This window comes from Peromyscus californicus, unplaced genomic scaffold (genome assembly GCF_007827085.1).
Source record: "Peromyscus californicus insignis strain IS unplaced genomic scaffold, ASM782708v3 Scaffold_15__1_contigs__length_86483966, whole genome shotgun sequence".
Taxonomy (NCBI): domain Eukaryota; kingdom Metazoa; phylum Chordata; class Mammalia; order Rodentia; family Cricetidae; genus Peromyscus; species Peromyscus californicus.
In genome coordinates, this window is record NW_026294447.1 from 66,041,815 (window position 1) to 66,068,607 (window position 26,793).

The following is a 26,793-nucleotide window of genomic DNA, read 5'->3' on the forward strand; positions in this document are numbered from 1 at the left end:
GGTTTGCTTTCATGCTTTTCACAGCACACCCTCTGCTCTCCCTGCTCAGGTTCTGTTCTTTTACCTTTATATGGCTCTAAATTCTTTGGAAATTACGCTTTAGCCTATTTTGTAAAAACTAGACCAAATGGGCCTTTTCACATTTTGTATTTCAACAACACAGTGTTCTTTCTTAACCATTTGCACCTATTCTGCTAAGAAGTATCAAGGGGAAGAAGAAAACTCAGATGTCCCTTGTCGGAAGCGTAAGGTCTTACATCTGGTTTCGCAGTGGATTGCTCTGTACAAAGACTGGCTACACGAAGATGAACATTCAAAAATGTTTCTAAAGGTATTCCAACACTTCTGGGTATTTTGATGCCAAGTGATTGGTTTTATTTTCAGCTATATGTCTCAAAAAAAAAAATCTCATTTTTAGTCATTCAATTTTTGTATGTCAAAGTCAGTGAAAGTATAAATTCATTATGACTTCCAAGACCTGTCAATCTATTTAAATAAGAATTTATTTTTTAAATTTTAAATATATTATGAAAAATAATATGTGAAAATTTTTGTATGCACTAATTTTGGATGATATATTTAAATAATGAGAATTTTTATTGCAAATTAAATAAATATGATAAACCATAATATACTTTAAAATTTAATGTTAGATTTATGATAATGTTAAAACTAACAACACCTATATAGGCAAACAATACTTAGATAAACATTTAAAAATCATCTTAATCATTTGTATATTATATCATGATATGAATTTTAAATACATGCTGTATTGGAGAATTATATTTGAGAATAGATATTTGACAATAAACTTTGAAATAGTAACAATCTGAAAGACACTAACCTAGATAAATCAACTTGTCTAAATATTAATAGTTTACAATGTGTATTTACCACGGACAGGTCTCTGGAGCAGAGAGTTTAACTTATTTGACCACTGTACTGGATGTGCAAATCAGTACAAAGAAATTACCACGAAGTCTGCTTTAGAACAGATAAATACCTAAACCAATCCTGCCTGTCAAAGAGGAAGTGGCATTGAACATAACATTCCACCTAGCCACCCCTCTGCCTTAACTCGGGTTATTTTTCAAACCCACTGGTTATTTTAATGAATATGTTTTCCTCCCAGGTGTTCTGTTTTGAGATCTGAACTACTCATGGAAATCTCTCGTAGCCAACTAAGAGATCTGTTTCCAGCATCCCCAGCAGGCATGCTTGAAAAGCAGCCTCAGGGCAGTGCCGGGTGGCTGAGTGGCTGACATGAAACCCCTGCCTAGTCCTGAATCCCACCTGCTTCCTGCAACGAGACAGCCATTACCTGAGCCTTTGGTGGTGGTGCTGGGATTGAACTCGGGCTCTGCACCTATTAAACGTGTACTACCACTGAGCTCTGGCTGGCCTTGTCTCCATCTTAGTCCTTACAGAACAGACCGTAAATCTAATGATGCGTTTCCTGTCTCCATCCTCTCCCCAGACCATATACAGGAATGTGCTGGATGATGTCTATGAATACCCAATTCTTGAGAAAGAATTGAAAGAATTTCAGAAGATACTTGGGATGCATCGCCGTCAGTAAGTATTTAGCTTTCCTCATAGCAGTTAGTGCATACAATAGCAAATGTAAAAGTTTAGGCTGTCATGTACATAAAGTGAATGTTTTTTAACATCTTAACCCCAGATTTATCTTGTTTACTTAACAACTTTCTAGTAGTAAATTGAGTGTTTTTATTTTTTATAAATAAAAATAAAAGAACACTAGTCATACTCATTGACTTTTTTTTAAGTTTTCTATGATAAAAGCAGACTGGGCCATGACAACCTGAGTACATAAAAACAGTAAATTGTTCCTTTATTTTAAGTCACATATTTAGCTTATTATTTAGAGGCTCAATGCAATCTCTGTGGAATAGGGAAGGAAAGATTTATAAATAGGTTCCAGTGAGTCACAGAGCATTTCATAGACTCAATGTTATGAGATCCCTGAGGTTTCCTTATCTATTTAGAAAGATTGGAGAAAGCCAATTTCTCAAGTGACTGTTGGCATGCCCAAGTGTCCCATAAGTAGCACTCATAATTTCAGATTGGCAGAACCTGGCTTTGCTGGGTTTTAACTGCTTCTCTATTAATTTTGGTAAATGAAAACACTGAGTCATTACTCAGTTCCAAGGTACAGTCTTTGCCAAATTTATCCAATTTGTAGTGCGGTTGCTTACTTTTAGTAGCATGAAGCAAGTACACCATCAAGTTGAAGATGCTTTTAAAACTTCAGCAACAGTGACTTCATGTCTCAAGAAATACAAGTTCAGGCCTTTGAGATAACTGGTTTAAGATTTAAAGCCTGAGTTACCTGTAGTAAAGAGGCCCCCATTACAATTAAAAGATGTATATAGGGTAATCTAAGTGGCAAACAGATCATACATAAACCTTTGTTTCAGTTGTTAGAATTGCACGTTTCAAAATTGAGTGCAGGGTAGACAATATTTTAGAAATGACTGCTACAAACTGTGGTGATCACAGTCTGTGTTATATGAATATATGAATAACAATATTGATGTGAAAGTATAATCAGTAAATGAAACAGAAAAGGAAAGAAAGATAAACGTTATGACAAAATAGTCTCTCCTTTGGATGTGGCTCTGTACTATAAGACAGAACTGTAACAGTTGGGAAACCTTGATGCCTGGTTTAATACACTTAAATATATTAATCGTATCACTGAAATCTAGTACATTCCATTAAAACTTTACATTATAATGGAACATAGTAAGTTGAAATGAGAAAACTGTATTAAGATATGGTTGGGCTGGAGGATTAGCAAACTCAAGCTATGGGTCGTCTCCCGCAACACAAGCGCACAGAGAAGGGGTGAGGGGCCTTGCTTCTTTGGAATAAGACTATGGAATGTCTTTACATTTTAGGATGAGGCTTGGGCCCCAGTGTTATACTCATTATACATCCTGAGAATTCAGTGGGTATCTGTAATTGATAGTTCGCCTGTGGTATTGGAAAACAGCCCAGTGCAGCTAGCTTTAAGAGTGGAGATGGCCTTCAGAGGCACATAGTGATATTCAGTGATCAGTGAGGCACCTGTCATACTGGAAAATGTCCTCAATTCTGCTTCATAGAACCATCCAGAGGTGATGCTAAGCTACTTAGCGATCTAGAAAGTGATTTCACCCCAAATCTATTACTATATGACAATGTGTTTCTTGTTAATACCTATTACCATTCAAATAGGGCTGGGAGAGAAAGAATGTGCATGCCATTTATTGATGTAGACTGTTTCTTCAGGCTGACAAGTCCAGTTTTCCTTCTCAATTTGTAGCTTTACTTTCTGCAGGCAGAAAGCACAATGCATGTGTCCAATAGGTCGCATTTTTTTTTCCTTAGTTCATTTGAAACTTGGAGTGAGATGTCAGATATGTTATACATAGTAGATTTATGACTAGTGTGTTTTATCTTTTTGTTTTGTTTTTGAGATAGGGTCTTACTCTGTGGCCCAGACTGGAACTTGCCATGTAGTCCAGGCAGACCACCATCTTGCCTCTGCTCAGCCTCCTGGGTGTAGGGATTATAGACATGTACCACTATACCAGCATTGTTTTGCCCTGTTTCATTTTTTTTATTTTAATGACATTTATTTATTTATTTGGGGGTGTGTGTATGGCATGGTGTTCTAGTTTGATTCTCTTGCTATAATAAAACACTAACAAAACAAATTTAGGAGGAGAGTCTTATTTGGCTTAAGATTGCAGTCCATCACCAAGGAAAATCAAGGCAGGATCTAAAGTAGAGACCTGGAGGGACGCTGCTGACTGGCTTGTTCCCCGTGGCTTGCTCAGTTTGCTTTCTTCAAGACTACTTGCCCCTGGCTGCCGTCACCCACAGTGAGCTGGGCCTGTCCACATCAAACATTAATAAAAACAAAAACAAAAATGCCCCACCAAAATGCCCACGGGCCAGGCTGGTGGAGGCAAATCCTCATTTGCAGTTCCCTGTTCCCAAGTGTCGTATTGACATGGAGGTCAGAAGACAGCTTTCAGAGTCAGAACTCTCATTTCACGGTGTAGATCTTGAGGATGGAACTCCAATCATCAGACTGGCATTTAGAACTTTTTCCTGTTTACCATCTCACTGGCTCTGTTTCGTCCTTTTTAAACAATGAAATTCTCTACAGTGTTCCTGAAAGTGAGTCTTTCTTCTGCACAAGTCTCACATCTTACCTTTTCCTTTGTAGCACCGTCGATGAATATTCACCACAAAGGAAGGTAGGTAAATGCTTTTATATCTGCAGTGGAGCGGGGAGGGGATCTGGCTTAGAGAGCTTGCCTTGCCTGACTTGGCATTTTCTTGTAATTAAAGTGACTACTGCCTCAGATCTAACAGGGTGGCATAGGGAAATCCAGGGATGCAGCTGGCCCACACCGTCCTGCCTTGCTGTGTTTCAGGCCTAATTGTATAGGACCCTTGACTTTTTGACAATGGGAATATTTTGTGATGCATTTTAAAGTCTCAGAACTTCCCTGCTATTGCAAAACTGATAAAATTTTGAATTTTAAACTACTCATATCCCTCTCTCTAAATCCAAGTAAGAGTCTTAATTGGAGGATTTTCCTTACTCCAAGAGTCTTTTGAGATATTTCCCACTTTCAATGTGACAGAAACAGTAGTGAGTGTGTTGTGTTTCCACTGAACTTGATGAGGGGTAATGCAGGAGAGGAGGTGGGTAACCGTAGTAACCAGAGGCAGGAGTGTGAAATGACCTCGCAAGGTTCTTCTGTGCAAACTGAAAAAGGCAGGAGCTGGGGTTGCTTTAACTGCGTCTCAGAGCTTGTGATGGGATGAAGAAAGTGTCTTCCTAAAGAATCGTGGGTGTTTCTGGAGTGTCCTCGGCACCAAATAGATCGAGGGGCTTGTTGCCTGCTGCTAGCCTTGGCCAACCTCCATGCGAAGGCTCAGAATCTCCCCATCCACATTTGTTAATTGAAGTAACTCCATCTTTATTTCTCTAAGATTGGATGGGTAGATTTTATATTAAAAAAAAAATTGGCTAGCTCTTTGGGAACATGTTGTAAACAGCTGTGACTTTCCAAAGGGCAAGGGGACATTCATTCATTGTTCTTTCTCCCTTTTCACAGAATAAAGCCCTTTTCCACCAATTCAGTCTTAAGGAGAACTGGCTTCAGCACAGAGGAACTGTGGCCGAAACAGAAGAAAGTGAGTATGTGTATACAAGAGGGCCACCATCCTCCTACAGGAACCCACTTGCCGGCAACTGTCATTTCTAGCCATTTTTCCTCTTGGACAAGAATGTTAATATCAAATAGCATGGCTTTCCTTTCTCGGTTTGAGTGTTAGTTTTGTTAGACTTTGCAGTGTTCTTTCAAAGACCAGGGATATTCTTAATTTGAGAAGCAAGAACAGGAATGTGTGCACAGAGCCCTCTTGCATTCTACAAAATATGCTGGAAATTCAGCTTTTGCCTCCCTGAACCTTCCTTCTGGCTCTGGCTACCCATTGCCCATGGTTTGTGATTGACAAGAAGGGCCACCAAAGCCAGTGTGCAGGGACTTAGCTGAGTCAGTCCCTGAGATTTAGAAGAGAAAACCTGAATAATGAGAGGATGGGTGTGGAGAAATTCATCTGAGGCTGGTCTGTCACGCACCCAGAATGTACTCAGTCAGTGATAGGACTCATGACATCCCTTGCGAGTGGAGGCGTTCACCAAGTACAAGGGGAAAGGCCTCGTTAGCAACCTGAAGGTGCTGGTGTGTTTTCTGTGAGAACATGTTATAGCAGAGCCTATGGGGTGGCAGAGGTTCCCTGTTTGGGCAGAGGTTGAGTCAATGGCAGACTGAGAGACAGGGAATTGAAATACCTGTGCTATTGTGAAGCTTTCCACTCACCTTTCTCCATATGCTAAAATTCAAAGTGTCAGTGTTTACTATTTGAAATAAAATGTCTTAATGACAGAAAAAAAAATCTGTCCTGTGGTGTTGTGTCTGATGCCTCCGGCAGAAAGGTTTCTGTTGTGTTGTGTTAACTGTCATCTGCCCCAAATGAAAGAGCAAATGCAGTTACCTTACCTCCTAATTCGTTAATCGCTGACCTTCCTTGTCCGTTTCTCTTATAATTTAATTGTGGAGTTTACTAAGCTGAGCTTCAAAGAGGCTCAGTATGGCAAGGCCCCTGGCCTCTTCTTGTTCTTCAGTTTATTAAACAAGGATAAACTCAACTTCCGTGTAGTGGTTTACAGCCTGGATCTTTACTCAAAATCTCCATTTTTCTATTGAGAGAGTCGAAGGAAGGACCGCCCCCTCTTCTCTTTCTCAAGTTTGCTGACAAAATATAGAACAATAATTGGTTGAAAGCTATTGATCTGGTGGCACACGTACCCAAAGCAAAGACTCAGGTGCCAGGTGTAGGGAGTGTGTGTGAGGCTCTGTGGCAGCAGCTCACACTCTGGCTTGCTGCCTTTGCATTTCTGGAAAACCATCCCTGAGTTTAATTTTGTGATACCATTTAAATAGCATATAAAATTTCCCTAAAAGCTGTAGCCCCTGCTTATTTTTGAGAAACTATAGAGCAGAATATCTGAGCATATCATTGCCTGTTTAGTCTAAAGAAGCTAGCATTTGCATGCTAAAGGAAGCTGTTGTAAGAAGTAATGTGTCAGTGACTTATCACTTCTAAAACTATCTACTATGCAAATCATGAAGAAACTTTTTTCCAGCATCCATGCATCCTGACAGTGATAATACCCTACTACTCATTAATAACACTGCAAGCAGTAAAAGGAAGTTTTCAAAGGCTAGAAAGATGATGTCCATTTAAAAACTCATTGGCACCAGGATATGGGTCAGGGCTGGAGGCTCATTCTTAAATGACTGAGGAAGCTGCACACAAAACCCAAGGCAAATGACAGACTTTCAGATAGACTTCTGAGAATTCTACTAGCCAGTGTGCAGTTCTTGATTGGGCCACTGAGACTGTCCTGAAATGGAGTGTAAAATAAAAATTTATTCATTAGACATTTTATTTATTTGTTTGTTTGTTTATTTATTTATTTATTTTGGTTTTTCGAGACAGGGTTTCTCTGTGTAGCTTTGCGCCTCTCCTGGAACTCACTTGGTAGCCCAATCTGGCCTCAAACTCACAGAGATCTGCCTGGCTCTGCCTCCCGAGTGCTGGGATTAAAGGCGTGTGCCACCACCGCCCGGCTTCATTAGACATTTTAATATGCTGCTTTAGGAGATCTTAACAACTCTCAAGGAAGGGGTTCAAAAGTATGGTCTGTCGAGCATGGTTTCCAGCATGTTCTGGCCAGACAGTCTGTCACCAGCCCATGCTAATGTGACCCAGGGATCCCTTGCAGGACAGGAAGCCAGTCAACTGCTCCTGCCTGGTCACTGCAAGCGTATGCTGACAGACTAGACCCTCACATACTCATGACAGACTAGACCCTCACATACTCATGTAGTCCTAAATGCATGTGGCTGCACACACTTTTCACATCAGACAACAGCAAGATGGGCACCTTGACTAGAAAAGTCTGTGACCTCATGGTCACAATTCTCTGGTTACAAATTCTGCTTTTAACTCCCGCAGTTTTTTGCCATGTGTATATAACGGAGCACTCCTATGTCAGTGTGAAGGCGAAAGTTTCCAGTACAGCCCAGGAAATCCTGAAGGTGGTGGCTGAGAAGCTGCAGCGTGCTGAAGAGGATCTGGCTCTGGTGGCCATCATGTTCTCTGGAGGTAAGTTATTTTCTGTCCTGCGATATTAATCTTTCAGTGGATCTCCACCAGGAGGAAGCTGACATTCTGTGGAGTAGGCATGCTGCCTCTCCTTTCTCAGCCTGCAGCTGGATGACCACAGTAGCAATATGCAGCGCCCACCACAGGTGTTTCCATGACAACAGTGGGGTAGTACTGGGTACTGAATTTCCTTCCTTGCATCGAGGAGGGAGACAGTGCCAGTGTTTTGAAATGTATTAAAGAGCTTTTTGCATTTTTAATCATTAGATAAGCTTTGTATTTTCATATTTAAATTAACTTCAGAAATTGTTAAAGGATTTACTTACTGTACAGGGAGGGGGTGGCCTTGAACTAGTCTTCTTGCTGGCTGAGAATTTAACATTTAGACTCCGTTGGAAGACAGGAAACTGTACAGTGAGCCACAGCTCACAGCAGCACTCTCCCAGGTACGCATGGTGAGCTGGGCCTTGTCACAGCTTCTGCTGCTGGGCCTTGTTTGTCCTCCGAGGAAGCTTTATTGTCTGTCTTGAATAAGACCATGCAGATTACGAGCTGACATTGTCAATGTGTGCAGCCTGGACAAACCCCCTTGTTTCACTGGAGCCTGTCCAATCATAATGTCACTGGCCTCCTTCTGGGCTTACAATCTTCATTTACTATCTCATTAACCCTGAGGAAAATTCGAAGAAGATGACCCAGCGAGCGTCAGCAGTTGAAAGTGGAAGTACCACATTAGCTGATCAACCCGCAGGTGTGGGGGGTGGGGAGCAGATACAAGGCATTCCTGTGTACCCTCAGTAACTGCTCTACAGGGAGAGAGGGGCTCAGAATATACGTGAGGTTAGAGCATTATGTAGCAGAGCATTGCTGCTGCTACCTTCTTACTCACAGACTGGTCAGATAGTCTGACAAGTCAATCCATTACACATGCAAAAAAAAAAAAAAAGAAAAAAAAGAAAAAAGAAACAAAGCTATTCCCTATAAGCCTAATAGAGTCCTTCCTTTCCTCTCATTGTACAGCCTAACAAAATACCATCCAGGGTTGAGGGTGGAGCCCATTGGTAGAACAAAGGTCTTACATGTATGAGGTTGAGTCCCCAGAAAAACCTCTAACCCCATATTGTCTATGAGAAATAAAAGCAAAAATTTGCAAAGTATGTGAACCCCATGAACTTTAATGAGGAAATGGTTTTGGGGGTGGGGGCGGTTGTTTGTTAAGAAATAGAGATGGGAGCTGGAGAAATGGCTCAGTAAGAGCATCTACTGCTCTTGCAGAGGCCCCAAGTTCAGTTTCTAGCTTACAACCATCTAAACCACCAAGTCTAGGGATTATGACACCTTCTCTGGCCTCCTTGGGTATTGCATGTACCTGGTACACTAACGTGCATGCAAATAAACATTCAAAAACATAAAATAAGTAAAAATAAGTGAAATCTTAAAATGGAGAAATGAAATAGAGACAGTTTATTAAGAAAGGAAAATCACTCTCAATGATGGGAATGGCCAGTGATCTGGAGGAACACAAGTCCTCAAAAGCTTTGAATTAATAATGTACTTCAGGTAGATATATTAAATGTATCATATATTTTAAAAGATCAAAATATTAAACGATTATAAGCAATATTAAATTTCATCAAACTGTAATTTGCCTCTCAAGATAGTACTACTGCAGAGAACAATCACTGGGCCCCAGTTTAGAGAGAAGGTACAAGAAAAGATAGGCAGTCAAGTGAACTCCACAACACAGTTAAGGCCCATGTTCTCTTAGGAGTAGACTCAAGCCAGCCCAGAACCATGAGAGAATCTGAAAACTAAAAAGGTGTCTTTTTTTACCACTGCGTATCTACTAGTGCCTGGGAACTGCCACTTTCATACTCTGTTACTTTCTTCAGGGAGAGCAGTGACGTTCTGTTGTGTGCAGGTCCTTTGTCATCACTAGAAATGACAGCTTATCTCGGATTGTCCATGTGTTTGGCAATGTGCCGTCATGTTCCATTCACTGAGTGGGTTTTGTTGGTTGGCTGGTTGGTTGGTCGGTTGGTTAGTCAGTTTTCTAGACTGGTCAGCAGTGTGGTGGTCTATAAAGAACTTCCTTGCCTGCATCTTACTGTCCTTCGAACAATAACGTTTGAATTGGGGTGAGGGGGGCAGGGCTTAATACAGGCATTGCTCTAGTTACAGATCATCTCACAAATAATGTCTTACAAATAATGCCAAACCACCATGACCTGGGTTTTGTTTTATTTTCTTTTTGAGAAAAGTTTAAGGAATTTGTTGACGTTTCATGTTTTTGTTTTTGTTTTTCTGAAAAAGGCACCAACTGTTCTCGAAGCTTCAACAGATTTCTAGATATTTTGTGCCCAAGGTGGTATCCTAGCAGCCTACCCATTTTTATTGAGAGGCTAAAATTTAGTCTTAATCTTTGATACTTTAGCCAACTTGAAAGGACTTCAGGGCCCAGCTGAGTGGGACCACTTACCACTGTGTTAACAGCCCATCACTATAGTACTATTGATCACTATAATGCTGACCCATTGGAAATAGATTAGATGCTCATTTATGTGCTCTGTATTAACCAGAAATGTTCAAAACAAAATTTGGCATTTAAGCTGGTTAAGTTATCTAGAAGAAAGTGTGTTGTCTCCCATGCACATCAGGAACTAAAGTGCCACCCCGGGGGAAGTGGATTGTGTGGCTACAGAATAAATTCTACTGTCACTTTATCCTTGTGTGCACTTTTAGTGTGGAGGAGGACATTCATCTCTGAAAAGAGGGGTCAACCTGCAGGAAAACCTAGACACAAACATTTTGCAATAAGGAGATAAAATAGCCAATTCAAGAGCATCCAGCTTCACAAGTAGCCAGAAAGTAGCCGAAAATCAGCCTTTTGACTTGTATATAAAGCAGACCATCCAAAAACTATAACAGGTGTTGTTCGGTGGACAAATTTTACATCTAATTTTAGGGAGATATATTGATTTATTTCTAAAAGAGAATTGGTAAGCAATTCAGCAGTTGGCATCAAAGGCTGTACAAACATTCCTTTTCACCCGGTAATTTCATACTGGGAAGTCTCTTTAAAAAGTCATATGTAAGCAGGAGGGATTTATGTGCAAGGATGTTGACTTCAGCAATACATGTATGGCTGCTGTAATAACAGAACTGTTTATCAAGATACTGCGATGTGCCAGGCCTGTGCTAGAACTTAACATATATTAATTTATATGACCAAAAAAAAAAGGAAAGCATTAAGTGTTCAGCAGTAGAGGAATGACTAAATGATGGTATAATGGGCTGCTATATAACCAATTAAACATGACATATAAACAATAAGCAGGGAAGTGCTTATAGTGAAATCAAGCTATAAAACCATATGTAGGACTAATCACTAGTGTGAGTGTGTGAACAAGTGTGCACGCACTATAATAACTGCTGATATATGGACTCCCACGGTTATTTTGGAGAGAGGGGATTATGAGTGAATTTTGCTATCTACCTTAAACTATCCTGTTTAGCTCCAGAGGACTGAACTCTGAGTGCTAGGTGGTGATGTTCCTACCACCTCTGGCATTGTGTTAAAATGTGCAAAAATGAACTCACTCAAAGTCCATTTACTTTTTTAAAATATTTTTCTTGGGCAGGTTTCACAGGCTTACTTGTATTTCTAATTACTCTTTTTTTTCTTTTTTTTTTTTTAATAAAGAAAAACATGAAATTCAGCCAAATGACTTGGCCATTTCCAAATCCCTGGAGGCATCAGGTCGGATATTTGTCTACCGGAAAGATCTGGCAGATACTTTGGTAAGGACTTTAATGCTTGCACTTGAAACTCAAGTGTCAGACTCAATAATATTTTCATGCTTTATTATGAAAAACATATATTAAACTATTTCCTCTTCCAACCATGGGTAGGCTGCCAAGAGACATGTCTTTTGCAAACCAGAGGCCTGGCTGAACAAATTCTTCGCCTTCCCTAAGACCAGTCTTGATTTTTTTATGTTATAAAGGATTCAAAATAGTGACTCTCTGTCCCATGGAATCTTGGGACAGTCTCTTCTTTCTTTGGGGGGAGCTATAATGGCACAGGGCTGAGAAATATTCCCAGGTGGATATAGAGGGGCAGAGCCTGTCCTCTTGAATGTTCCGTTTCCTTAAAGAAAGGTGGATTTTCACCCTTCCCTATATGAGATGAGTTGGTAACAATACCAGATGCCCTGAAGAGTAAGATTTTGAAAAAAAATGTAAATAATCTTGCCCTTCAGGTTATTCTTGGTGTAAATTTTAAGACCAGTTATGACTAAGGGGACAGCATAGGTATCTCCCAGCACTTTTTAGTAGACAATGAGTTTGATTTTATTCTTGCCTAAGAAAGAATATAGTCTAAAATGCAGATATTGTAGGTTCTTTATAAGCAGAACCCACACTCTGGCTGTCCACCATGCCCTTCTCTCTCAGCCACATAGCCACCTGGTATAATTCCCCCAGGACTTGCTTATACAGGGCCTCTCAGAGAGTCTAAGGTAGTCGTGGGTGGTGTCCTAGTGGAATAAATAGGTGCCATGAGCTATGTTCTAAAAGGACAGAGACTCCATCCTGCCATCCAGTGTTTTCTACACCGGCTTTGGACACCACTGCACATGTCCTTGTGGGAAGCAGGGAAGACTAACACATGAGTCTGCTCACTGTACCCACTAACACTGTCACATAGATTAACACATCTTCCTCAGAATCAAGCCTTACAGCCTGGAGGAGTGGAATAGAGAAATATAAAATGTTGCCTGGCCAGGGCAGTGGACAGCCTTGAATAACCAGATGGTAACCAAACTGTGCTTAGGGGCCAATTTGGGGAAAAATAAAAGGGACAAAAGCCCAAGTTAACCTGCGATTCAGCCATTAGTCCCCACCGTGCAGTTTTCTCTCTGAGTCTGTTTCAGTGTCTCGTCCCATCCGAGCAGACAATCCCCTGAGAAATCCTGGCTTCCCCACCTCAGCAGCAGAGTCTGTCGGGGTCTTCTGACACAACCTGGATCCTACACCCTCTGTGGGGTGGGGAGGCAGCTTGTGCTTGGCCACCCTCAAGACTGTCAACCCCGTGGGGGAGGGGGTCTGTGAAGGTCTTCTGTGGTTAGATTTGTTTGGTTTTTAGCAGGAAATCTTTTCACAAACATTATAAGTTCTAAAGTGGCATGTTCCCCATGTCATTTATTTTTGTCATACTGGGAAGTGACCCCAGGGACCTCATGGACGGTAGGCAAGTGTAAGCATAGCCAATGCCCATTCTTCATTTTATTTAAATCGTTAGCTCTTTGACTCCAACCCCTTAAATGAGAAAATGTGTATTTTAATTAAAAAATCAGTTATTTTAAGGAAAATACTGAATTGTTTATTTAATAGCTTCGAAAGTGATGATAGTTTTAAGGCTGTGTTAGCAATTTAAGAGTCTCATTCCAGATTTTAAAAGAAGTGCTGTTATCAGCCTCAGAGTGATTAGCCACCATCTCCATGAGGGGGGGAAAGAAAAAACATTTGTTACATAGAATATATTAGCTAGCCACATGGGCTCTAAATAAAATAGCTTTTATTTTTATTTCATGTTAAATTTTTCACTTTCCAAGGGCATTGTAATAGAAATTTGTAAGCATGTGTCTGAGATGAGGCTGGTAAAGCATGTTTCCTGTAAAAGCCATGTCTGTCTTTATTGAAGTGCTCTATGACATTTCTTTTGTTTGTTTTTATACTAACCCTGCTGGCACATTAATTCATACCAGAAGCCAAAGTGATTCCAGGGCTTTCGCTTTCATTATGCTGTCTGTCAGGGCTGTGTTTTATAATCAGATTTGTGGGTGTGTGGATGTGTGTGAGCTTGTGGGGGAGGGGGAGGGGCAGGCTAACTGGGTGATGTATCATTGATCATGGTCTACTGTTCCAGGGCTGTTTCCTACATTGACTGTAACTCACTGACGGTGACCAGAGCAGGGAAAATATTAAGCACACTCAGAAAGGATTACTTTTCTAATCTAGGTTTCTAGAGCCTTCCTATGGGCAGCCAATTAACTGTGAAACATTGGGGGACTACTGAAGATCCTTTTGCTTCTATCTGTCTATTTAGAATCCTTTTGCTTCTGTCTGTCCATTTAGAATCCTTTTGCAGAAAATGAGGAATCACAGCAAAGGTCAATGAGGATTTTGGGAATGAACACTTGGGACCTTGCTCTGGAATTAATGAGCTTTGATTGGAGCCTGTTCAACTCAATCCATGAGGTAAGCAGGAGGTTAAAGGGTGAAGTTGATAATGTTGCTTTAACTTTTAACTGAATGGTTTTGTTGTTGTTGTTGTTGTTGTTTGTTTTGAGACATTTGTGTGGTGATATAGTTATGCTAGGATAGGGTGGTCTAAAAGCTCTCTGGAGGAGTTATTGAAAATCTACCTTGTTCTAGGGAAGTCAGAATATGTATCATGCTTTCTTTGTTTCTTGTTCAGTCATGTGCTTGGTGTGAGGTAAGTGTGGACATGCTGGGTTTATATGCACAGACACCTGTAGGGAAGTGTACAATCTATGGGGATGTGGTTGTATAGATTTATACTGATATATGATGCTGTAATGAGATTGAAGAGTAATTTTACCTGAGTGTTAAGATTTCACATATACATCCATCCTTTTACTTAAGAATATTTCATAAATTTGCCAGGCAGTGGTGGTGTACACCTTTAATCCCAGCACTTGGGAGGCAGAGGTAGACAGATCTCTGTGAGTTCAAGGCCAGCCTGGTCTACAGAGCTAGTCTTAGGACTGCTAAGGCTACCAAAGAAATCTTGTCTTGAAAACCAAAAAAAAAAATCATATTTCATAAATTTTAGAATGTGCTATGAAACTTCAAATACTGTCTTATAAATTTTACATTATTGTGTGTGTGGACACCTCCCCTGGGGACAGATTATAATGTTTATAAATTACATGCTAGGAGCAAAGTGCTACTGACATCTTGGTGGTAGCAGGTCTCACAGGAATCAGAGAAAAAACGCCACAGGTCTGTACCCATGTGGTGCGTTCATCGTGCACGGCCTTTCCTTTTGTAGGGAAACTCATGGCTGATTTTTTTGAAGCCATAAAGCCTTTCATTCTACAATATCTGTTAAATTTGTTCGTATTTTCTCATTGAAACATTTTAGCATTATAATCCAGTTTGCGCATGGTATGAACTCGCTCAGGCTGGATGACTTGTGTCTTCAGAAGTGCCGGTTAAGTGGGATCCGCCTCTGCTTGTGCGGGACTCCTGAAGACACATGCACTCAGTTAAAAGCAGACCTCTCCATTTCTTTGTCTGGGTTACACTAAACATTTACTGGTCTTGGCTCGCATTGGTGAACTTTTGCACTCTGCCCTTATTTCCACTTTATTTCTGCTTATGATCTTATAATGTCTTTAAAACACTGATTCTCAGAGAGCATCTGCTAAGGCCAGAATCGACAGCACCACCGGGGGACTTGTTAGCATTACAGACTTCCCGAATCCACGCACAGGCGTGGTGGTGCCCACCCATAGTCCTCTTTACTTGGAAGGCTAAGGCCAGAGGATCAGCAGTCCACAGGTTCAACAATGTGGTGAGACCTAGTATCTAAGAATGTTTTAGCCCCTTGTAGAGTACTAATCAGAAATGGGGGAAGAGGTCTAGTAATCTGACCCTTACCAGTGCTCAGGATGCTTCAGAGGACCATCCTAATAATCCGTAATCTGTTGGCTCTAATGTGTGCTAGCAAATACTAGTACTATATTTAGTGGCTCCTTTTAAAAGTCCTGTGATTGAAACTTTAGAATGTTCCAGACTTTGTACCAGGATGTCTTCCTCACATTCTGAAAAAAAGAAAAAAATTGTGTGTGTCAGGATTCTAGGTAAACATTAGTGAACAAAGTATAGCTGAAAACTAAGGGTAACCTAGCTTGAATATACTACGTAGTTATCTGCTGTATTTTCTGTCAACGCATGAAGGATATGGGTGTGGCCTCTCGGAACTGCTCATAAACTGATAGAATTTTGCATCAGCTTGACTTGAGCTAAAAATAGACGTGTTTCTTTCAGCAAGAGCTGATCTACTTCACGTTCAGCAGACAGGGAAGTGGGGAGCACACGGTCAACCTCAGCCTTCTGCTCCAGAGATGCAACGAGGTCCAGCTGTGGGTGGCCACGGAGATTCTGCTCTGCAGCCAGCTGGGCAAGCGCGTGCAGCTAGTGAAGAAGTTCATCAAGATCGCTGCGCAGTAGGTGTCTAGCGGTGGAAGTAGTGTTGTTTCTCTTGTTTCCTGGAGAAGGTATTGGTGGTGGTTTGGGGTTTTTGTTTTGTTTAGTTTTATTCTTTATAATGATAAAAAAGGGTTGGGGTATAAAAATGTAATAGAGTTAAGTGGCCAGATGATTGCAAAGGTCTGTTTTTGAATATTTATGTCTTTGCATTCGAAGTTTTCATATCTTAAAGTAAATGTCAAAATATCAGACTCAAGCTCTGAGCTGTCTGCTTAGTTATAACCAAGCAGTGAGCCCTTGCACAACGTGGCTGGTGGTACTGCCAGTGGGCGAGGAAAATGAAAGATGGCATGTGTGTGGTGGGGTATCATGGACAATCAGGGGCATGCTAGGATCTCTGTGAGTTCAAGGCCAGCCTGGTGTGCATAGTGAGACCATATCTCAAAAAATATATAAAAATAAATCAGATAAGACACTTATCAATTAAAAAGAAAAAGTACCTGGTGCCAACCTCTGGCCTCCACACAACAGAGAACAAAAGAGAACACACACACACACACACAGAGACACACAGACACACACACACACACACACACACACTCAATGAACATGTACATATATACATTATAAATAAATTTAGAATATTTTTTGCACATATGTCAGTTTGGGAGACATTGAGGGTAGAGTAATTGCTGTTTGTCCCTCTGTTGTTTGAGACATTTAGGATGTGGGTACAGACTCTGAAATCCCCCACTGGTCAAAGAAATCCATTCCCCTGTAAGGTGAGACATGAAGATTCATCTTTACATAGGTGGAAGTTATTTTCTGATTTGGCCTACAGCCAGAGACAGAAGCAGCAGACTTTGGCAGTCTTATTTGCCATGCATCCTTGTCCTGTAAGGAGGCTAGCATGCAGCTTTAGTAGAGCGGTGCTTCATCCATGAGCCTGGGGGTTCCTGCCATGCAAGTGTATTGTATGTTTAACCCATTTCACTTAATAATTCAATCTTTTATAAGTAATTTTTAAAATACACCTGTTTTTGAATATTATTTTTCATTAGACAAACTAAGTTTACTTCAAATTTGTTTTGACTCATTTCAGGCTTAACTTTGACAACATACACAGAAGGCTATATAATGAGGGCTATAAATTGGTCTCTCCCTCCAAGCTTGTATCTGTAAATACATTACCTTTATATTTAGCATGACTGACCATTAACTTGTGTATCTTAATTATATTTAACAGTTTACAATGTTACTAACTCTTATAAGATTGGGATTTTTTGTGAACCTTAAAAATATATAATTCTTGAATTAAAGACCCTTTAGTGTCAATCTTTAAACTATAAATACAGTCCACAGAGAAAATGAGAACTTCATTTTCCTGATCCTTTTATAACGTTCTTTTACACAATGCCTTTTTTTGTCTTTTGGTTATTTTTATGGCTTGGTTTCAGAACAAACCATCTTGGAAGCCTGGTGTTGCCTCCTTGGTCTAATAAAAGGGAGCTGGGATGATTGGCTGGGGGATCCGTGGGCCTGGTTGTTTCACGGGTGTTGCTTTAGTGTACATAGACAACATGGTCGCCTTCACCACCATGGCAGTGAAATCGCATGATCTGCTCTTCCTTTAGTCTTATTGAAGATGGTGGCTGAGTCACGTGGCTGCCAAGATGGTGGCAAGCCACGTGGTTGTTATTCGCTCCAAGGCAAGCCCATCAGGTGCACACCCTTTTCCTAAATAAGAGTTGATTCCAAGTTACATACGTGGTATGCTATAGCAAATTAATTTTATCTATACATAGACTTTTTAAATCACACTCAATGAACTTATAAATTCTAAAACACAGAAAGTTGAAGTTTCAACAAAATCAGAAAAAAGGGGGGCAGGGGATAATTCAGAGTTAAACATTTTGCCATTTGTAACCGCTGTAGAAATAGTTTCTTTGTTCTCAAGCAGAGTGTCTTTTCCTGGCTGTTCTCGCCCCCCCCCCCACTTTTTTTTTCCCGAGACAGGGTCCCTCTGTGTAGCCCTGGCTGTCCTGGAACTCACTCTGTAGACCAGGCTGGCCTCAAATTCAGAAATCCTCCTGCCTCTGCCCACCACAGCCCAGCTTGTTCTCCCTGTCAGAAAGTCACGTGGCCTGCCCAACCCAGAACAGAGACGTTGGAGGAAACTTTTAAACAGATGTGCTTGGGTCTCAGTACAGTAGAACAACAGAAACAATCTTTCCATACCCAAAAGACGTTTGAATGTCTGTAAGTCTGAACCTAGTGATCTACATATCCATAACCAGTTTGTATGTGTCTGCACATGAGAGCGGAGAACGCGAAGTGCTTTTACCTCTTAGCTACTAAAGATAAAAGCAGGATTTTCTAGGTTTGGGAAGGCATAAACACAAGTAAGACAAGTGTAAGGCAAAAACGCTCTGTGCTGCCTCTGTTAGGAACAGATACAGGTCTGGAGGCCCAGCAGAGATGGCGGCCAGCAGGCATTCTGGCTCCGGTATGGCTGTAAGTCAGGGCCTTGAGAAAGATTAAAGTGAACTGTGAATTTTATGGGAGAGGGGGCCTCGGTCCACGCTGCCATTCCTTTTGTCTACAGAATTAGGTATTGGAAATAGAAAGCTCCAAATCTGGACCAGCAGTAGCTACTTGTTCAATGTATATTGAGGCCAGATTTTCATTGAAAGGCAGAGGAGAGTCACCAGGTTCCTAAGTTGGAGCTTCTTAAGTTAGCCCTCAGGCAGGCCAAAGGAGTGTCTTTTGGTACAGAAAATATGGAACGCATGACTAGGCCAAGAACCAGGGTACAGACAGGGGCCAATGTCCAGTGGAGTAGAGCATCCTCTATGTCTGGAAATGACCAAATGCCCCTGGAACATAAGGGATGTCCCCCAACATATACAATCCCAGGGTTAAGGAGCCATGGGACCAATGGAAAGTTGTCAGAACAAGTGGTCTCCCCACCAGGAGAAAACTCCTGTGCCTTCCACCGAGTAGGCCTTAAGAAAGTTTCAGTCAGCTGAGCTCCAGTGGTCCCCAAAACCTAACTAGGGCACCTCAGAGTTAGGTCCATGGTTAGCTAGTCCCAGTGTTTTCCTGGTTACATGTATGTTCTGAGGGAAATGAAGCATGGCCACTCACCTAGGTCAGACTGTGTCGGGGGGGGGGAGACAGTAAGGTGAGAGAGGAAGAGCGGAGACACATGAAAAGAAAAGGCTGCCTGAGAGACTGGTGGCCCTGCTGAAGGGAGGGAGGGAGGGAGGGAGGGAGGGAGGGAGGGGGGGAGGAAGGGAGGGAGGGAGGAAAAAAGAAAGAAAAAGAAAGACAGGGGGAGGGGAAGGGAGGAAGGAAGGAAAAGAGGGGGGAAGGAGGGAGGGGGAGAAGGAAGGCAGGCTCGCTCCATCTGACCTTAGGGGGACCATGTTTATTCATGGTGAGGGGGCATCTTGTCACCCATGTATGTGGATGGCCAAAGTGCCTACAGGGGAAGATGGGATGCAGTGCTTTACGGGGATGGAAATGGGCAGGATTGACTTCTGTAATCCTCAAGGGAGGCTGGGAAGTTTAGTCCTTCCACAGGAAACTGTCATTAATACTGAGTTGTTTAGGGCATCAGGACAAGGAAAATAGCCTCTACAGTTCAGTGTAGATGCAGCCATGCGGGATTAACTACGTGGTACCTGAGCTGGCTAAACCTACAGCTCTGGAACCCATGGGGGTGCGGGGGCAAATGTACATGTCAGCCCGGCTTGTTCAGAAAATGCAGAGTGATCGCTTACTGTGTGGGTGGATCTGGGTAAGACCTTGTGGGAAATCACGCCTCAGGCTGCAGGGTGCTTCTACAGCTCCATGTGCGGCTCTGTAGAACAGAACAAGGAAGGGCCTGGTATGGATCTGAGTCTGTCCTGGCCTGGAAGAAGGGGAGGCTGAATCTCAGGAGTGTGGGAATGGAGAGAGGAAGCACCAGTGAAAGGAAGAGCGTTTGCTGCTCTCTTAGCGTCCTGGGTAAGAGGAATACCCTTCCCATGGAGGGTACCCTGGAGATGGGCTTCAGCAGGACAGGCAGCCTCTGTGGATGTGATGAGCACCGTGTGGAGTTGAGAAGGAAGTTGTAGGAGACTGGCTGGCAAAGGCAGGTATGACTGAGAAGGCAGAAGGGACCCTTGGAAAGTCTGTGGCCAGGAGACTGATAGGCTCCGAGTAGCTTTAGGAAAGCTCCCCTGGAACTGGCCAAGAGACTGAGGAAGCTCCTGTGCGAGGTCTACTGTGATTAGGTGGAGGAGCAGGTTAACGGGTCTATACCCTGGGCTGACACTTTCGTGCTGAGTGGGGGTTTTTTTTTAGTAGTTTTTTGTTGTTTGTTTGCTTGTCTGTTAACTCAGCCAGTATGTTCTAAAATGGGCTCTGAGATTCCTGAAGGTGGATTTTATGGTTAAAAGGTTTCTTAGAACATGAGTTAGAGGGAGAAATAGTACACCCATATTCTGAGAGTAAAGTGGCACCACCCAGCTCCTTCCCCAGTATAAGATTGGATCTAACCTGGGGAAATGAAATATATTCATGTCTTCTCCTTATAGTTCCCTGCTCCTGAATTATTTATGATACTGGTCTCTGTCCTAGCCCATGGAACAGAATACCAACTGAAACATAAAGTTAAATTCCCTATAATCACACTGTAGGAAGAACCAAGGGAAAACAGCAATTTCCACAGTCATGAAGTGTTTTCCCTGCCTAAGGCATCCGATTTGCATATTCATGTTTCCCTCCTTCTCACCACCCCCATCCCCCACCTCTGTGGATTGAGTGGATTTTCTTTCCTCACACAGACAAAGGAATGGTTGCTGGACTGGAATGCTTAGTGTCAGGCAGCCTGCTCTTATCTCAGAATGAATGGCCCATGGTAACAGGATTCCAGGCCCGATTGGCATCTAATTTCTGCTCAGAATCAATTTGTCTCATTCGGAAATTGTGTCTATATTAATTTGATTTCTTTTTCTAAAAAACAAATTCAGATGTGTGTGTGTGTGTGTGTGTGTGTGTGTGTGTGTGTGTGTGTGAATTTTGTGAATAAAATGAAGCTATGTGGACCAGAAGAAATGGTATGTGAGTGAGAAGGTAACAGATAAAAGATAGAAAACATCTAAAAACGTTTATAGATAAATGATGTTGAGTGAAAAGGCTTCATCATGAAAAATAATAACCATTTATCTAAAAGTTCTTGTTTTCAGTTCCAGCACTTGCTCTGTGCATGGCTTGCTGTGCATTAAGCCATTGGATATACACAGTAAAACAAATGGGTAGATATGTGCTCCAGCCTTAATGAGCTTCCTCTCTGATGGTGGCAGTAGCCTGTAGGGGCCCCCTTGTGTGGGAGGACTCGAGTGGGAGGAATCTTCTGGCAGTGGATTGGGGCGTTCTCACTGACAGGAGCTCCAGCAGAGGAGCTGGTGTTTCAAAATATTACATCAGGAGATGGAGCTAACTCAAGCTTTTCTGGCTGTTGTGAACTGTCTGTAGTGTAGGATAAGGGAAGTGAGCGGCAGAAGAGAGGTGGAGTCCGTACTAAGCCTTGGACAGCAGAGAATCTCAAAATAGTCATGGGCAGGAGGCCCCTTCCTTCAGTGCGTCCGTGGAATATGCCACTCAAGGCCCGTTGGGGTTGTGGAAGTTGACAAGAGACCAGAGGAAGAATCAGTAAGACTGGGCCCCAAGGGCCTCATACCTAAGTATAGGAACTGAGGGCTGTACCAGAACTGGACAGACGTGGGGACCAGCCATAGCAGAGGAGGCTTGGTAGTGATGTGCCTGCTGGACATATGTCTCCACATGCCTTGTGCTTTATGTGTGGGGACAGCAGTGTCTCTCCAGCTCCTCTCTTCACAGGGAGAGAACTCTCTCCCCAATTTGGAGTCCAGGTACAGTTGGACTGGAGCTGTGTCTGGTTCACAAGACTGACAGGACCTGCCAGAACACACAGCCCATTCTTATTCACTCTAAAATGAGTGAATGAGCCACTAAAATGTCACAGCTTTGGAAGGCAGCATAGATCGGAACCTGGAGCTGGCAGACGTGGTGGCTCAGCTTCCCAGCACTGTGAAGCTGAGGCCAGTCTGAGCTGTATAGTAAGTTCCGGTGCAGCCTGGGCTGCATAATGAGGCTCTGTCTCAAAGCAAACAAAACCAAACAAATAAACAAGAAGTAAAAACACTTTTCACATTTATAGCTTTTGTACCATCCTGTCATAGCTGGAAGCCCAATGAAAAATATCACAATTAAGTGAAAAGTTTCATAACAAAGATTCCCATTGTAGTATTCTGTGTAACAGGGAAGAATTGAAACTAACAAAGTCTACACTAGGAAAACTAAGTTAAAAAATTATGAAACGGGGCTGGAGAGATGTCTCAGTGGTTAAGAGCACTGACTGCTCTTCCAGAGGTCCTGAGTTCAATTCCCAGCAACCACATGGTGGCTCACATCCACCTGCAATTAGATCTGGTGCCCTCTTCTGGCCTGCAAAGACACATGCAGGCAGAACACTGTATACATAATAAATAAAATAAATCTTTTAAAAAAAAATTATGAAACGTTCTCTTTTTTAAGAGGCAGCCTGTATTTCTAGGGTGGCCTTGAACTCTCATTGTAGTAGAAGGTAATCTTCTTGGACTTCTGAATCCACTGTTCACACCCCCACCCCACCCCGTGCAGGGATTACAAAAGTGCTCCATTTTATTTTCTTGCTTTTATAAATGAAAAATGTGGAGCACTATCCCATAATTTATGCCATATACTCAGATAAATAGATGATAGATGATTGACAGATAGATAGACAGACAGACGGACAGACAGATAGTGTGGTGTCCATTTTGTTGTTAGGAAAGAATGTTGTCTGGATGAATGAAAGCACTTAGACCTGTGAGGTGAGAGGGACGCATCAGCCAGATACACAAAAAGCACAGAGACTCGAAGCTGAGGAGAGCTGCAGAAACAGTCCATAGTGGATGCAGAGACGTGGGCATTTCAAAATACGATTACAGAAGTCATAAATGTACACAAATGAGTGTTAGAGGGGGAGGGGTCTTCTGCAGTGTCGGGAAGGATTTTCTTGGGGGCAGACAGTGATGGGTATGTGGCTGGAGCTGTGTCCCAGGAGTCTCGGAGCTTCGTCAGCGACTGCCCACTGCTTGAAGGAATGTTCTCTCAGTCCCCACTCCTTTATTCACAGCTGCAGAGCTCAGCAGAACCTGAACTCTTTCTTTGCTATCGTGATGGGTCTCAACACTGCCTCTGTCAGCCGGCTATCCCAGACCTGGGAGGTGAGCCTGGGGCTTTCCACTGGGAGTTGGGGTGTGGGTGGGAGACAAAATGAAGCACTCCAGGGGGAACTTGTACTAGAAATAAGTAGATTTAAGTGGTTTAAATGAGACAAATTCTGCTTGACTAAAAGTGTTTTTAGTAGGGCCGTGACAGAGTGATAGGACCCATTTCTATTAAATGGTCTTTTAAATGATCTTTAATGTGGTTCTCTAAAATATCTGAAAAGGATTTTTGAAAAATTAAATGCTTTAAATTTCTCTTTGCTCTCCTCTGCATTCCCTGAAGGCAGCTCTAGCTCCATGCTGGCTAGTCATCCTCCAGTCTGGCCTGTGGAGCGAGGTGTGCACAGAGGTGAATGGAGTACTGGCCTGAGTGAGGGGGTGCACACACAGATGAAGTTAGGCTCCAGTGCCCCCCACTTACAGGTCTTGCATAGCTTTTCAAAATTGCCAAAGTAGTTTTGCATTCTAATTTTCTTAAAGAGGACTTTCTGTATGTAGAGAAAGCTTAAGGCTTCTGTAGATGGTGAAGGCTGCTTGGGTTATGAGCTGCAGGAGGCCAGTCTAGTTGACCCATAGCTCTGGACAGTGTGTGAGAAGAACCAAACCAGGAGAGCCAGAACCTAGCCAGGAGCATCATGCTGTCTCTCCTTGGCCCCATCCCTGCTCTCCGTGGGCTTTTGTTCCCCTTGCTCTGCATCCCTGCTGACTGTCTCCCTCACTCTGTGTCCTGTTGCTCTCCCCCATCCGCTCTCTAACACTCCTGTCAGCCTCCTTTGGGCTGTAGCCTGTGTGGTCCACTGTGGTCTCCTTGGCCTGTCCTCGTCAGGCCACTGATTGTGTCATTCTCCCTATGGATTCGCTCCTTTTGAGTCAGGAGCTGTGCCCAGTGGAATGCGCTGTGCTGACCCAGGGGGTGGGGTAGTGCTCTCCTTCAAGGGGATCCAACAAAAAAAAAAAAGAAAGAAAGAAAGACATGAAAGGGCTGCCCTCTCTGGTTAAACAAACAAGAACATTCAAGATTAAAGGAGATGGGAGACCATAGCCATGCTGATTAGAGCAACAGGAAGACAAATGTATAGCAAGGATCTTCACAGAATGGAATTTGAATTAAACCTCAAAAGAAACTTTGATTTGCAGAAGTAATTGAATTACATTTAAAAAGCTGAATCAGCATATTGACTACCTACTGTGGTCCACACACTGCCTCCGTGCCACACAGAAGATGAATACCAGAGAATGTTGTGTGATAAAGGACCTTTTAAACCAGGTCTCACTGGCCCAGGGGGAAGTGAGTGGAGACACTCTTTCTGCAGTCACAGCAGCTGAGAAGACTTCATAAGAAGCCTGGGCAGCAGGGCTTTGGAGGTTGAGAAAGAAGTTGCTGGTAGATGAGGCTGGGCATCCCAGCAGAGGTGACCACGGGGTCTCAGAGTCAAAGGAAAGTGATCACGTTAGCAGATAAAGGAAAGAAGTCGGTTTGAGAAGAGTAATCAGAGGTCAGCAGATTTTTAAGCTGAACTGATGATATGGTCTCTATTGCAAAGACTTAACTCTGCCATTGTACTGCTACAGCCGTAGTTGATGAATGAACGATGGCCATGAGTGTGTTCTAGTCGAAGGTTATTTACAAAAATCATCTCTGGGCCAGATTTGGCTCATGGCTGATCTCTGTATAAACCAGTCTGGTTTTAAGCACATTGAGTTTGAGGTACCACTGGGATATTCATGAGGATGTCCAACAGACTAGGATATGGCTCAAGGAAAGACAGGAAATTATTACAAAAGTCTGCATTTTATATTTTATTGATTGGGGAGCAGCCATTTCCAGGTAGATTAAACTACTTACTACAAAGAACTGAGTTAAGAGTCAAAATTATCACATTGAAAAATTAAGTTGTTGTAAACGTATCGTCATTGTTTTGATTCAGTTTGAAAACACAACCTCTCTGGAATATCTTGAACTTCGTTGTTAATGTTAATAGCCGGAATCTGCTAAGCAGCAACTATGGATAGTTGTACATTTATTTCATGGGTTGTTGCTGAAGGCTGAGACCAGAGAAGGTGCAGATTCACACTAAACACACAGCTGGAAAGGGGCATGGGCAGGGGCAGAATTCACAGAGCCTTGGTTAGGTCAGCTTTCTATGACAGGCCACTAAGGCAGTGTGAAAGGCTCTGTGTTTTCTCCTGCTCTTGTTAAAAGCAGTCTGGCACATTGCCAGGTCCCTTCTCATGGCCTGAATGTTCACCTGGGAGGACGGTGCCGACACACATTCTGTCATTTTATAAGCCTCCTGTTGCTCTTCAGATTCAGTGAGTCCATTCTCTAAAGTGCTAGCTGAATCACCTAAGGTTTTCACCATCTTGTTATCTGGTCTCTGTTGTGCATGCCTTGTTGCCATTTATATAGAAAACATCCCGCCAACATTGTTATTTCCCACTTGGTCAGGCTATTAGAAGGATGAGCACATTCATCAGAGATGTAACACAGGACTGAAACCTGTGTTCACTAAATAACCACCAGTGTGTAGAATGTCTAGCCAGCTGGATTCTTTTGTCATATGGCTGCCAAGATATTTTTAGCAACATGACTAACAATGGTCATGTTGAGAGGATGATGAAAAATTGCATAATGAGACGAAATCAAGGTAGAGCCCCATGATAGGTATTTGTGTCATGAGTAAGCAGAACTCAATGCAAATGTCCCATCGTGCCACTTCTCAGAACAGCTGCCTTCTATGACCTTTGTGGTTGCTGACTGTGGTTTTGTTTTGTTTTAAGAAAATTCCTGGGAAGTTTAAGAAACTTTTCTCTGAACTTGAAAGCTTAACGGTAAGTAAACGGGACTTATTCTTCAAACTAATATTAGTGCTATTTCCTTCTGAGTTCAGGGTTACACTTACTGTTCTTCATAAAATCAACGCCTAAACTGATTGTTTGAATCTAAACATTACAGTTTTGAGCTGGGCATGGTGATATAATCCTAGTGCATAATCCTAGTGCTTTGGGAGGCTGAGGCAGGAAGATTGCAAGTTCCAGGCCAGCCTGGACTGTGAAATAAGACCCAGTCTTAAAAATAAATGATGCAATGGGCATGATAACATGGAAAGGGGGAAAAAAGTCTCATGGGAAACCAACTCTAGACCAAGAACTACAGGCAACTAGAATATACTGAGAGTGGAGAAGCAGTCTCCGGGGGAAGACCCATTTGGTTGGTTGTCCAGTACCAAGTGATCAGCCCTAAAGTCATATAGATGCAAGGAACATTATGCAGCTTGAGCAGGTTATATTTATATATTTGGGAATACACACACATATAAGATGTTTTATACACACACACACACACACACACACACACACACACACACACACACACATTGAAGAAAAAGAGGCCATAAATTTGGGAGAGAACAAGGAGGCAGGTTCAAGAGAAGGGTTGGATGGAGGAAAGGAAAGAAAGATAAAA

The 26,793-nt window shown here is 42.3% G+C and overlaps 1 protein-coding gene across 2 annotated transcripts in view; it reads left to right on the forward strand.

Moving 5' to 3' along the window:
* Positions 1-26,793, forward strand: part of Rapgef5 (Rap guanine nucleotide exchange factor 5) — a 240,371-nt gene that overhangs the window by 196,607 nt on the left and 16,971 nt on the right. For both annotated transcript variants that reach the window (XM_052739192.1, XM_052739193.1), the window contains 10 exons: positions 187-331; positions 1,481-1,578; positions 4,244-4,274; positions 5,145-5,223; positions 7,615-7,764; positions 11,468-11,565; positions 13,903-14,025; positions 15,844-16,022; positions 23,234-23,324; positions 26,109-26,159. In XM_052739192.1, the coding sequence (XP_052595152.1) occupies positions 187-331; positions 1,481-1,578; positions 4,244-4,274; positions 5,145-5,223; positions 7,615-7,764; positions 11,468-11,565; positions 13,903-14,025; positions 15,844-16,022; positions 23,234-23,324; positions 26,109-26,159 (1,045 nt within the window). The remainder of the gene's footprint in view (positions 1-186; positions 332-1,480; positions 1,579-4,243; positions 4,275-5,144; positions 5,224-7,614; positions 7,765-11,467; positions 11,566-13,902; positions 14,026-15,843; positions 16,023-23,233; positions 23,325-26,108; positions 26,160-26,793) is intronic.